Below are 12,276 nucleotides of genomic sequence, written 5' to 3'. Positions count from 1 at the left end.
CAGTTTGATAGACAAATACATGAACAAATAAATCAGAGATGTATTTTTTTCTTTTCTGAATCTTTCTCCCCATAGAAAACCTATAATTACTAAAAAAAGATGAAATATTCCAAGCGTTATGGACTTGCCTGTTCACCTTTTTGCTCAAACTTTTATGATGCTCTGACGGTTCATGTCATATTGTGCCAAATTTTGAGGGACTGAAGAATCAGGTTCAAAGATGTACAAAATCGTTATGCAAAAGACAAGCAACAGATTTTCTGTGTTAGTTTTTATGTTGCCCTGTGACTGGTCCTTCTCTCCATTTTACTACTGAGAAAATAAATGTTCTCTTCTGTACCTGTTATCTCATCATGACCTTTTCTTGCTTTCCACCTTTGCAACAGGTACCTGCTGTAGAGAAAAGAAGCAGGTACCCATAAAGTATTGAGAGAACCTATAACCTATATTGAGAGAACGGATAAAGCTGCTTTTATAATTAGATTGTGAGAAGTGACTTTTCTGTTTGCCTTGTAAATGAGCCCTTTTTCATTTGTAGTATTGAAGATGTAGGCCTTTTCTGCTGAAAATGTGCTTCAGCTATTTTGTTCTTCTTAAAAACTTGAGCCAGTGTGCTTCTTTCATTCAGTTAAAAATATGTTGAGCTTACCTGGCTAACGTGGCTTGCTCTTTTTTTTTCCTGTGTGATGGCTTGCCAGGTGGAGCAACCACAACTAGGTCCAGACCAGTGGTGATTTAACTACAGGGCAAAGGTCAGTTTTGTCTGGCTTCAACAGCTGCTTCCCCCAGGCTCAAAATGATCTTTTTTACAAGACTGCCAGCTCCAGTAAAGTCACCCCACCTTTCCACAAGCTGACCTGGTCTGTGGTGGGGACTGGATGACAAACCCTCCATATAAGAAGTGAGGTTTCCTCCTGTTCTGAATCCACTGACTACCCTTTGCTATAGCTACCTGCAAAGCAGTGAGGGAAATGACTAGGCAGCCAATTGCAAACAATTTTAATCTATTCCAATTTGCATAAACTGCCTATAATACTAAACTTCCGACTCTAGTCCATACTTGGAACTGCCTAGAACTCATTTGCTCATTGGAGGGTAAGGGTCCACTTAGAGCAACATCCCCTTTTGAGACCCAAGAGTAACCGAGCAAAACATAGCAGTAAGGCAGCAGACACAGGCACAGAATGCTAAATGCATTTGTTTACAACTGCTCAAGAAACAAAGATACCTTCTTCTGAGAAAATGTGCTCAAGGTATGCATGAGAGAAGAATTATTAAAACAATGTTTTCATTCTCCAATTATTTTCATTGAACTGTTCTAATGAGCTTTAATTTTATCTTTCATACTTAGTGCCAAGGGAAGGGAGAGAAAAAAACAAAATAATTTTAAGATGCTTCTCTTAAGAGGAAAATTAATGCTAAAATCATTAATGATTATTAATTAATAATTAATGCTAAAACCTATTGCTTATATGGATCAAAAATGTGTAAAATGGTATACATAGTTAGCATCATGCATTTTCCTGCTATCATCTTCTGCAGAAGTTCTTGTTGTGACGCTATAGAGCTGTCAGTTTAATATGTGAAAAAAAAGGCTGAGCTCATGTATCAGGCTAGACACAATTTAGATAAGTTATTGTCCTGCCTTTACTCCAATAGGACAAGAAAAGGTTCCATCAAGATACACTTAAATCTAAATTATGACTAAATTATGATGACATAATACTAAGGCTTCAAACCAAAGCATGCTTACAAGGACATAAGTTAATTATCAGACCAAGGTAGAACAAGGTTTCAGCACATGTACTATTTCGCCATCCAACACGATTGCTTAACTTTGGAGAAGAATCAACTTTTATTCAGGTAGTTCCTAAGATCACTCTTTCACAAAGGAAAGGAAACTAAAAACATGTTATGGCTGGGTGGAGCTCTCTTTGGACTCTATACAGTCCAACAGAATTTAATCCCAATTATGAGTTTCTCCAACATGATTTAAATACATTGTACAGAAACTAGAATCCAATTTCCTTCTTAAGCATATGCAAGAACAACAAAAATGCTTTTGATGTTTATTATAACAACTGAGGAGATTGGATCCCCTGATTTTATTGCCAAAATTCCTAAACACATTGATTTTGCACCAAAACATGCAATGCATTTATGACATTGTGCATTCTCCTTTTCTACTTAGGGACTAGTTGTCAAAAACCATCAGACCAGCTCTAAGTCTGCAAATCTCAGCTGTACATCTTTCCCTTTGGGAATGACAGCAGTAGTGCCTCAGTATGAAGCACTAGATACATAGAAACATTTCTTGTTAATCTATCTTCCCAACAGCATGGGGAGTACTTACTTCATGCTTGACAAACATTACTGTTTCCTTCTATTTAATTAATGGGGTTGAATGAATTCTTGAATAAAGTCAAGAACTGCATCCTTCTCCCATCCCCCAAGATTGATTCTGTGGGAAGCTGTAGGGCATCTCTCTTGAAAACTCTATTCTGCTCTATCCACGCATGAACCACATTGTTTATAGTGAAAGGTGAAACGGCAAATTTAGAACAGCCATATACGATCTTGGTCCCCTTGGTGCTGCACTGATTTTACTTCCTTGATACATGCAGCTATAATATAAAGCATGAACACAGAAGTACAGCATTTTCCAGAAGCTATAAACAATATCTATAAATCAAAGATACAAAAAGCTCAGTTAAAAGTCATTAATTAAAAAGAGTGTAAGAAGGTGATAAGAAAATATATTGTAGCACCATTGCAAAGAGAGGGGGAAAGAAAATGAGGTCAGTTTGAAACTCACAGTGGAGTTATCTGGCTTCTGGCAGGGATAAAGAGCTTGCTCTATTTAGTAGGGACTCTCATTGATATGCACATTAATCAATGGCAGGGTTAGGGGGAATTCTACAGGAACTGAAGTGCTGATTGAAACACCATATGGAAAAAAAGGATGAGTGAAGGACAGATGAAGACAGAAAGGCTAGATATCAAAATGGAGTGTAAGGAGGTGATATGCCATGGAATATATGCTTAGCCATTTTATTTTCCTTATTGAGCTCCTCCAGTTATAGTAATATTTATGGAAAAATATTTTAGGCTGTCAGGGAGATTCCTAAGAGGCAGCAAGAGAGTCATAGGGCAAGGCTCCACCATCAGTACAACTTCCACAGAAGAGACCATGATCCTAGTTTACAGTGATGCTTCCCCTGAGTTCTAGGAGCTCCAGAACTGGAGTAATTTGCTGTCCTCATTAATCTCTATCAGTACAACTTCTTATCCTTGCTATAGAAGCCATAATATTGGAGGGGAGGTTCTTTTAAATTTCAAAAGAATCCATTTTCCTTTATCTCCCTCCCATTGCTACACAATGTAAATATCTGTGACTGAGCAATAATTTCTAAACATGTTTGCATATTGAAGGAAGATTGGCAGGTGAGACAGGTAACACACTGTGCCTTCTGGTGTGTTCCTCTCACATATCTTTGGTAGTCATTTGCTTGATCTTCTCAGAGGTCTCCTAAGGAAAGATGAGAGGAAGAAAGAAAACAAGATTTAGGTATCATATACCCTTGAAAGAATGGCACAGTCCATCTATCTGATATGGTCATCCTCTTCCACAAGTGTGCAATATCAGGAGGGATGCACAGGGAGCGGTGAGGGAGGAAGGAGACACCCTCCCAGTCAACCATATCCACCAAATCAACTCTGGCAATCAGTGGGATAACAGATACACAACCAATCACCCTCACGTTGACATTAATCACAAATCGGCATACTGTGGCTTTTCCATTCTGTCAGTATGCACCCTTGGTCTTGATAAAGCCTTGGCTGAATTTAAGCAGAGGATTTGGGACCAAGATATCCAAACTGATACAGCCAGAGTATCACCTCTGCTAAAGACAATTCTCCACCTCCCCTCCCCCAGATTATCCCTAGATATTCCAACATCTTACATGTCCCACACAGGAGACTCTTTTCCCTGGCCCAAACTGACATGTTACCCATTACGGTGACAATGCACACACATAACAGCCTCCCTTATAAAGACTGCACTGTTCTGATACAGAGGCAGAATCTGGATCACATGTACTGCTAAAGTTCCTATTGTACACTCAAAGGTGAACATATCTTATACAACCAATTGTCAAAAAATGTAACTGTTCTTATGATTAAGAGGTTCACACTCTCCTTTTGTGTGACTGATTTCCAGATACCCTCAAGAAGGTTGCAACATTTCTATCAATAGTTTACTGAAGTAATTTGGTCCCTTCATTATGTTATTAAATTTTTCAGACTTGTCTTGTAACTTTCTTTCTTTTTTATTCACAGTATTTGATGTATTTTTAGCCTTGGGCTGTTGTTGTTGTTGTTTAGTCGTTAAGTCGTGTCCGACTCTTCGTGACCCCATGAACCATATTGCGCCAGGCCTTGGGCTGTAAATAACACTAATTATCATTTTAGGCTGTTGTATTTTACTGCAGCCCCAGTCAACTTTGGCTATCTCAAAAAGCTTAGCTGGGGCAGACCTAATTAGTACTTCACTGGGAGATCATTGGGAAGTTGAAAAATCTGGCTAGACTGGGAAGTTGAAAAAACATGCCAGATGAAGGCAACAGCAAACCATTTTTGTATTGTGGCCAGAAAAGTATATGGATATGTGCAGGTAATCACCAGGAACTGGGGTTACTTGAGGAAGTATTTATCTTTTTAATTACTGGATATGGTTCTGCTTGCTACATCTTAAAAGGGCAACCAAGATTTTCAGAGGAATGGATTACTCCTTTATGAGAAAAGGTAAACATGTCTGAGATTTTTTTCATGTAGAAAAAAATAAGTACCTAAATGGGAACATAACAGGAGCATATAAAATTATGAAAGAGGGAGAACAATTGGATAGGGGGAACACTTTTTCCTAAATTACTGGAACTTATGAATCATCTAATACTGGGAGATTCAGGATAGACAACAGAAGACAACTATATTCCCATGGCATATAGTTAGACAAATTGGAGGAAACATTACATATGCTGCCTTCAGCTCCTGAAGGCAAGGCAGATATAACAAATAAACATAGAATGCAAAAGAGTGGTATTATTCCTTCAATAATTCTTCAGTTCTTATTAATGTATAAAGATTTTTATGATTCATGGCTTGAAGCAGTCTTATAAGTCGCCTTATCCTTTTAGCGCATTAAAAATTGCCTTCAGTCAAAAACCTTTGTAGCAAAAGAATGCAGTGATATTTCCCTTCTAACAATTTGTTCATTCACCTGGACAGGAGAGCAAATGACAGAACAAGTAAAGTGACATTGTAACACAAACCATGTGATTTATGCACTTGCATCCAACATCAGAACACAAGTAAGAGAGTCTGAGGTTTGCAATGAAATGTCATGGCATGCATTTCATCATTTTGGTGTCATCATGGTTTGTACTGGATGCCTGTGTCCACCTGTGTGGAATGACATGCATTTGTCTACATCAAATTTCTTGTTGTTTGCCAAAATACAGTGCTGGATTCAGCTATATTATTAATCAGTAGTTATACGCAACAGCCAACAAATGACAGATGTAAACTGTTAGGAATTTCACAGCACTTTAGCAGTATAAAAGTATTGAAATACATAAGCTTTTACACATAACTCCTTCTAACCTGGTGCTTCTGCAGCTCCTGAACGTATCTGGCTAGCTCTTCTTCAGTCAGCTTATCTTCAGGCTGCTCTTGAAAAGGGACCTGCTGGTTCTTACCTATGAACAGAAGCAGAGTTTACAATACTCAATGCTACCAGCTCATATACTCAACAAAAGAGCAACATAGAGCTGTAGTGTGTCCTTGGATGTTGGATCTTTTGGCAAAACATAAGGGAGAAATGTGCCATCTTTAGCAATGGAGAGGATCTACCTTCACCCCCATTATCAGTCTTGGCTGCCACCAGTCAAAAACAGCACACAACCCAACCTCCACGCTGTTCTTCCAAGAGCAGACAAGCCACTGTTGTGGGGCTGGCAAAGCAGTTCCTTCATTTGGTGGCACTCAAGGTTTCTGGCTTTTGGAAGGAGAAAGGGAATCCCAGGTGCTCCACCCTGCAGCTTCAAAGAAAGTGTTGCAAAACTGTTGCAACATTTCCTCTAGACTGAAGGCTGAGCCAACTGGCATCAGAATTAATTCTGCTCAGCTTTCATTCAGCTCTTGAAGACCTGTCCGAGTCGCAGGCACCCACAAGGGCAGCCCAAATCTTGGGTCAGCACAGCCCTTCCATGTGAAAGGGCTCAAGCCCTCCTTTTTGCCTCCTGCCTATTCCTCCTTTTTAAAAGAACATTCACCATATCTTTGATATTCTCCCCCCAAACTCTCTGCTCTGCAGTCATGATGATAAAATGAATTTTCCTCAATTTTCCCCTTGCAATGGGTATGCTCCTGCAGTCAAATGAACTCTCTTTACCCTCTCAGAAGTAACTATTTTGCCTAAAAAGATCATTCTAGTCTACCCAAAAGTTACATCAATTTGTGGATTTTCCTTGCTTGTCATGAGAGGCACCACATGTTTGGATTTCTAATTGAACACTCTGATTCAGAGAAAGCAATCCTTTTCCTAAATCTTGCAAAATCAGAATCTCATGTTCCTAATCCCCACCCAGTAAGATTTAACTACCAATTACTGACAACTATGATGAACAAATTTACTAGGGTTCTAAACAAGAAGTGTCATATTCAATTCTTCAAGGTTTTATGAACCGTCTCAATTATAGAGACCCATATTTGGAAGAAATTCAGCTCCCAGTTGCATATCAGACAGTAGATTAAATGGAGAAACCTGTTTTATAGTAGGCAAAATGTACACTTACTTCAATGTCTGTGAATTATTTCATGTGTGAGTTTATATGTACAGAATATTCTTCCCCAACCATGATATACTGATTTTGTATTGCCTGCTATATATGCTTTGCAGTGAATCTTCAAAAAATTATTTCAATAGATTCGTCTTTTCTGATCAACTTGAGCTCAGTTCTTGTGGTGCTTTCACACAGCTACTTGGCTCCTTTCCCAAACCTTTCCATGAGGGTCTTCACTGATAGTGTCCTAAGACTAACTTAAGCAAGTTGTCTCCATTGCCTGTTTCCATTTTACTGGGAAAGCTATGGCCCGGACAAGCTATTCATCAGTTATGGAATTCATGATTTCTGTTGCCTTCTTTGTATCAAGAAAGGTTCTTCACCCCAGAAGTCAGTTCTCTTTTCTTGGTCAAAAAAGCTTAATTTGGCTTGATATGCTATTAGTGAGATCAATATGTTATTCCATCTCTTTTTCCCTCCTCTCCAGTATTTTCATTTATTTGGTCAAGCCACTTGTTGGAACAGTATATTTTTTTTCCTGGAAGTGGGGGGGGGGAGAGATCTTTCTAAAATGACTCTGAATTTTCCAGTTGTACATACCTTCACAGGTCATGGCAGTGCACACCCAGTTTCCACAAGCACAGACACAGCGGTTGCAGTTCACTTGGGTCTCTGCTCCATCTTCATATGATTCGTCTTCTAAGGCACATTCTAAACAACCATAAAGAAAGATATTTTTAATGTACATGGGAAGAACAGACTGCTAACCTAATTATATTCCAGTTATAAATGTCTTTACCTAGCCTGTGATTTCTTTATTTCAGCCATCTGAATAAACATAAAATTTTCTCCATGACTGTGCAAGGGTTATGAATAAATGTATTTAGGATTATGTCAAGGCAGGGAGATGTGTGGCATTGTGCACATTTAACTTGTAACATGCAGTGAATGCTAGAACAGACATTCTAGATCCTACAGACATCTCTCTTGATGAATTCCAGACTCCCTGCCTAACCTGACTTTATTTTCTTTTTCTTTTTAAAATTATAAAAAAAATATGAAGCTGTCATGTTGCAAAGCAAGGCACCAGCCTCAAACATCAACTTTGCATAGAAAAACTGTACTTTCTTAGAAAATAAAAAAGGTTGATGCAACTTGGTGCTTTGCCTAGAATTATTCCTACTTGTCTAGAAAAAAAAGCAATAGAAATATGTTGGGAAATAGAGACCATATGCAGTGGTAAGCAACTTCATCAGTGTGGTATGTTGATGAACAATTATTTTGTGACTGGCTAAACCCATTAGGACAACCATTCTGTGAATAAATGAGCCCCCTGTGCCAGGCAGTCATCCTATAAGCATACATCCTATATGCAGCCATCCTATGAGCATCCTATAACCATATACAAGACAAACTTCAAATCTGGCCACATGTCCAAATATGTTGCAATTCTCTCAACTAGATTTTGAAACAAGTATGCAAAATATTATTTCCACTCTTTCCCCACTCTTTTAGTGGCTCCATTCCAGTTTTGTGCAGGCACAGAACTCCTACTTTTTTCTGGTGGATTGAAGGCTGGATTGAGGCACTTCAGGAATTCATTGAAACTAAGCTTCCAGTCAGCATTTTCATCAGAGAGCTCAATGAGGGCATCTACGCAGAGTCCCCTGGAAGACATACAATACCAACACAGAGTTATCCAGTCTGGAAATGACCTCCAAACACATCTCAGAAAAGCAGGAACAGTTAATATTTAAATTATCAATTGCTGTCAAATCAGGTCTCTTCATATGAACCAGACTTTTGGGCTATCTTACACCTTGTGGCAATGGATTTTTCCCATGGCATACTTCTCCTTGATTCTAGTACACAGAAGTAGCAGAATGATTATCCCTTCTCCTGATGAATTATCTCCTGATGAACTCCCTAATCATCACTGGAAGTTATTTGATACACAAAGCAAGAAATATTTATTTAAAATGCACTTTACCAAGCCAACCCAGGAGAATGACACATTAGGGCAAAAAGAAGCCCTCCTTTAAATCCTACACTACTCTGCTCTTCATACCCAATAATAAAAAAGAAACAATCCGAAATGCACACAACATCCCCCTTCTCCAAAATATCACTGGGCAAAATGTAGAAAAAGTCATTGACTTCCCATGAAATTACCAAAATCAGGACAAAAAAACCCCACCCCAGATTGAGAAACACCTTACACCTTCCCCTCCATTCTCTAACTAACTAATGCAGAATTTGAATGTCTCCCTAAAACCCAAGCAACCTGTACAGATGTATTTTCCAGTAAAAATAAGATATCCCATCCCTTCTACTAAACATAAAAGTTGAGCGTATACCCTCCAGGCAAAGTTGATTTCCAAAAAGAGCCCTCAACAAACTAGGTAACTACACTGTCACAAAACGTTATGTGGCAGCTATTAGATCTCCCCTCAAACCTTTTTTTTAAAAGGCAGTTTGAGTAAGTGGACAGAAAGATAAGCTTCTCCAACATTCTTCATGTGTAGCTCACAGGCATTCTAGAAAAAGAAAGGGTAAAAAGGTTTTCCCTTTCCAATGCTCCCAGCCTTTGCCCAAGTTTAAGCAATGTTATAAAATTGGAAGACATTAGGGAGTGTTTAGGGATGCAAGAAAGCCAAAGTAACTGTGCTCAGGGGTTCTGCCATTCTTCTGTTTTTAATTAAAGCTTCCAAAATAGGTTTGCACACAGGAAAAAAAAGACACATTTCTCAGAGGAAAGAATTTCACAATTAATCATCATTTGTAGTCAGGGTTACAGTTTCTGACATTCCTCTGCCTGAAGCTACCTGAGAAGCTTGTTGGTCTCTTGATTCACATAAGTAGTAATGTTGACAGCTGATTCATTTTGTTCTACAAACTTCAAAAATTCATTGGAGTCAAGGCGGGAATCTCCATCATCAAAATTCTGTAAAATCACAAAACAGCCTTTAAGAACGGTTAAACTAGCAGCACTTTCCATCAGCGCCTTCTTCCCTGAAATAAACTGACATTTGATCATCAGCAGTCTTTTAACATGTTGGAAAATCTGAGACTTCAGCACTGTGTCAGCACCCCTTCCCCAAGAGTGTGGCCCTGTACACAGACATCTGGGTGCAGATGTGAGCACAATGGCACATTGCTCTTGATTATATTAAATAGCTCAAGCTGTTCTTATTTGTAGTCACACAAGTTTTCATATCCTTCCCAGTGTAATAAATATTAGTAAATGCTTTCTGAAATTCAGACTAAGCTTATTAAATTTCCTTTATTGAGAAAGTTATTGATACTCTCAAAAGTGGAAAATAAATTATCCTCTAGTATCTGCTTTACTCATGACCCCTTAAGCTATATTAGATACAGTACATCAACTATTTAGGTCAGAAATCTCTATTTGTCCTTTCCTCTCATCTATACCTTGAAATACTTCTCCAAGATTTCTGTGTAGTTGCTGCCTTTGGAGAACCACCCATCAGGAATAATCTCAGCTTCAAGCCACTGGATGACACGACGCCGGAGTTCATCACGGTCAGTCTGATAGCAGACAACTGTTGAATTGGGGTGGGAGGGAGAAAGTAGGACCAAGAATGGAAAAGAAAAAGAAATAACATAGTAGGAAGAAAAGGTAGAAAATAAATGAGATTACTGAGAAAATTTTATTTTAATCCATGGGTTCCCAAACATTGTGACCCCTAGGGGCTCATGAGCAACTTAGAGGGAGAAGTTGCAAAAATCTGATCAGGCTTGTACAGGCAAAAGTTGAGGACTTTCAAAACTCACTCTGGGCTCTGGAACCTGCTTGACCTGTGCAGTGTGTTTTAAGAACATCTGTGATATATAGATTAAAAATGAAATTATTAAAAGTAATATTTTGTATTTCTTGCCCAACTCTGACCCCAACAAAATAACTATTTTTTTCATAGGCTAAGTGACATAAACTCATTTATCGCTTTAGAGGTCACAATAGAGCAAAGCTCGGGAACCTCTGCTTTCATCTTAAGAAAAAAATGGATTGGAATGTATTCATCTCCTAATATTTGCTCTACTCCTTAGATGCATGACATATCTAAAACAAACTACTTCCAGGGGGAAAAGTCTTTCACTGCCTTAGGGAGTGGGACTCAACACCTTCCTGAGTTCCTTATGATTTGCAATTACCTTTGGTTTAATAGACAAGCAAATTTCTTGGAAGATAATTGTATATTCAGTACTGATATGAATATTAACTTATATACAGATATAAGATTATTTAAAATACTACAGCCTATCCTAGTGGCTCAGCTGAACTAACACATTTAGTCTTCTCTCTAGAGCTGATCTGAACAGTCCAATGTGCTTTAGTTGTATGACTGCATCCTATTAGAATGGAAAAGAGATTGCTGAAAGACTTAGGGGAGGGGGGACAGATGGGTGACTTTTGCCCCCTCTTCAGGAACATTCAATAATTCCGATTTTTAATTAGTCCAAAAATCAGAACTATTCCTCCAAGAATGAGGAAGGGACAATTCTTAAGAATGGAACATTTCCTGTTAGACTACTAAAAGAATTCAAACTCACTGTAAAATGTAAGATATTATCCAACATTAAATGGAAAAAGATTAATATTCAGTTAACATATTCAGTAATAAAACAGTTTATGATATGTGCCATTTATGCATTTTCAACCTGTCCCAAATTATTGACTGATATTTTACATTTTAAAAAAGTCCTCCATTCTTGTTGTTTTGAAATGATCCACTATGCAACAGGAATATGTTGCTATGTTCTCATATGGTGGTACATTAGTCATATCTGAATAGTGAAAATACCCAAATTTATTCAGACATATTGATTATTCATTTGCTAGGAGTTAATGTACAGGACACTGAAAAAGGTCAGTGTGCAACAGGCAGAAACAGTTATAATTATAGTATTCCACCTATTGAATTTCTATCTGTTCATTTACTAGAGTAAAAAGAATTTTTGGGAAATGTATCTTGAATAGATGAATTGGTTATACGTTCATCCCAGGCAGTGGCTAGAGAAGTTCTACCTGCTGAAAGTTTGCCCAGTTATATCTTCTTTTTTCCTATCTATTTTCCTTTCAGGGAGCTTTGTAGGAGGAGAACCATGTTAGTCTATGGTGGCAAAAAATCAGAAAAATCTAACAGCTCTTTCCCAGCTAACAAACTTTATTTCTTAAAATTTTAAGATATTAAACAGCTTATGCCTTTAAATAAAATTTGTATGTTAGAAAAGCTGTTGCCAAACTTCTTCTGATTCCTGGAGATGGGGGATTGTTTTAAATGTAGGGTCAATTTTTCTTTATAAACTGTGTGTGTGTGTGTATCTGTATCTATATGTCTTTCTGTCTATTTTGGAGCCAGAATGCTCTGTGTATGTGAAAAAAGAGACAAGGCGGGTGGGAGGGATAGAT

General features: G+C 38.0%; 1 protein-coding gene across 1 annotated transcript in view; it reads right to left on the bottom strand.

The window, feature by feature from the left end:
- Positions 1-1,836: 1,836 nt before the first annotated feature.
- The window catches only part of FSTL1 (follistatin like 1), a 31,650-nt gene continuing 21,210 nt past the window's right edge, over positions 1,837-12,276 (bottom strand). Inside the window, exons 6-11 of the mRNA XM_007424166.3 lie at positions 10,278-10,408; positions 9,671-9,789; positions 8,400-8,512; positions 7,446-7,556; positions 5,665-5,759; positions 1,837-3,529 (exon numbers count right to left, since the gene is read on the bottom strand). Coding sequence (XP_007424228.1) covers positions 3,485-3,529; positions 5,665-5,759; positions 7,446-7,556; positions 8,400-8,512; positions 9,671-9,789; positions 10,278-10,408 — 614 coding nt within the window. The 3' untranslated portion in view covers positions 1,837-3,484. The remainder of the gene's footprint in view (positions 3,530-5,664; positions 5,760-7,445; positions 7,557-8,399; positions 8,513-9,670; positions 9,790-10,277; positions 10,409-12,276) is intronic.

Source organism: Python bivittatus, unplaced genomic scaffold (assembly GCF_059951505.1).
Source record: "Python bivittatus isolate LINGU-HERP-01145 unplaced genomic scaffold, Pbiv_v1 ctg000520_np1212, whole genome shotgun sequence".
In the NCBI taxonomy this organism is placed as follows: Eukaryota; Metazoa; Chordata; class Lepidosauria; order Squamata; family Pythonidae; genus Python; species Python bivittatus.
The sequence above is the reverse complement of the archived record's forward strand: the minus strand, read 5'-3'. Positions and strand labels throughout refer to the sequence as shown.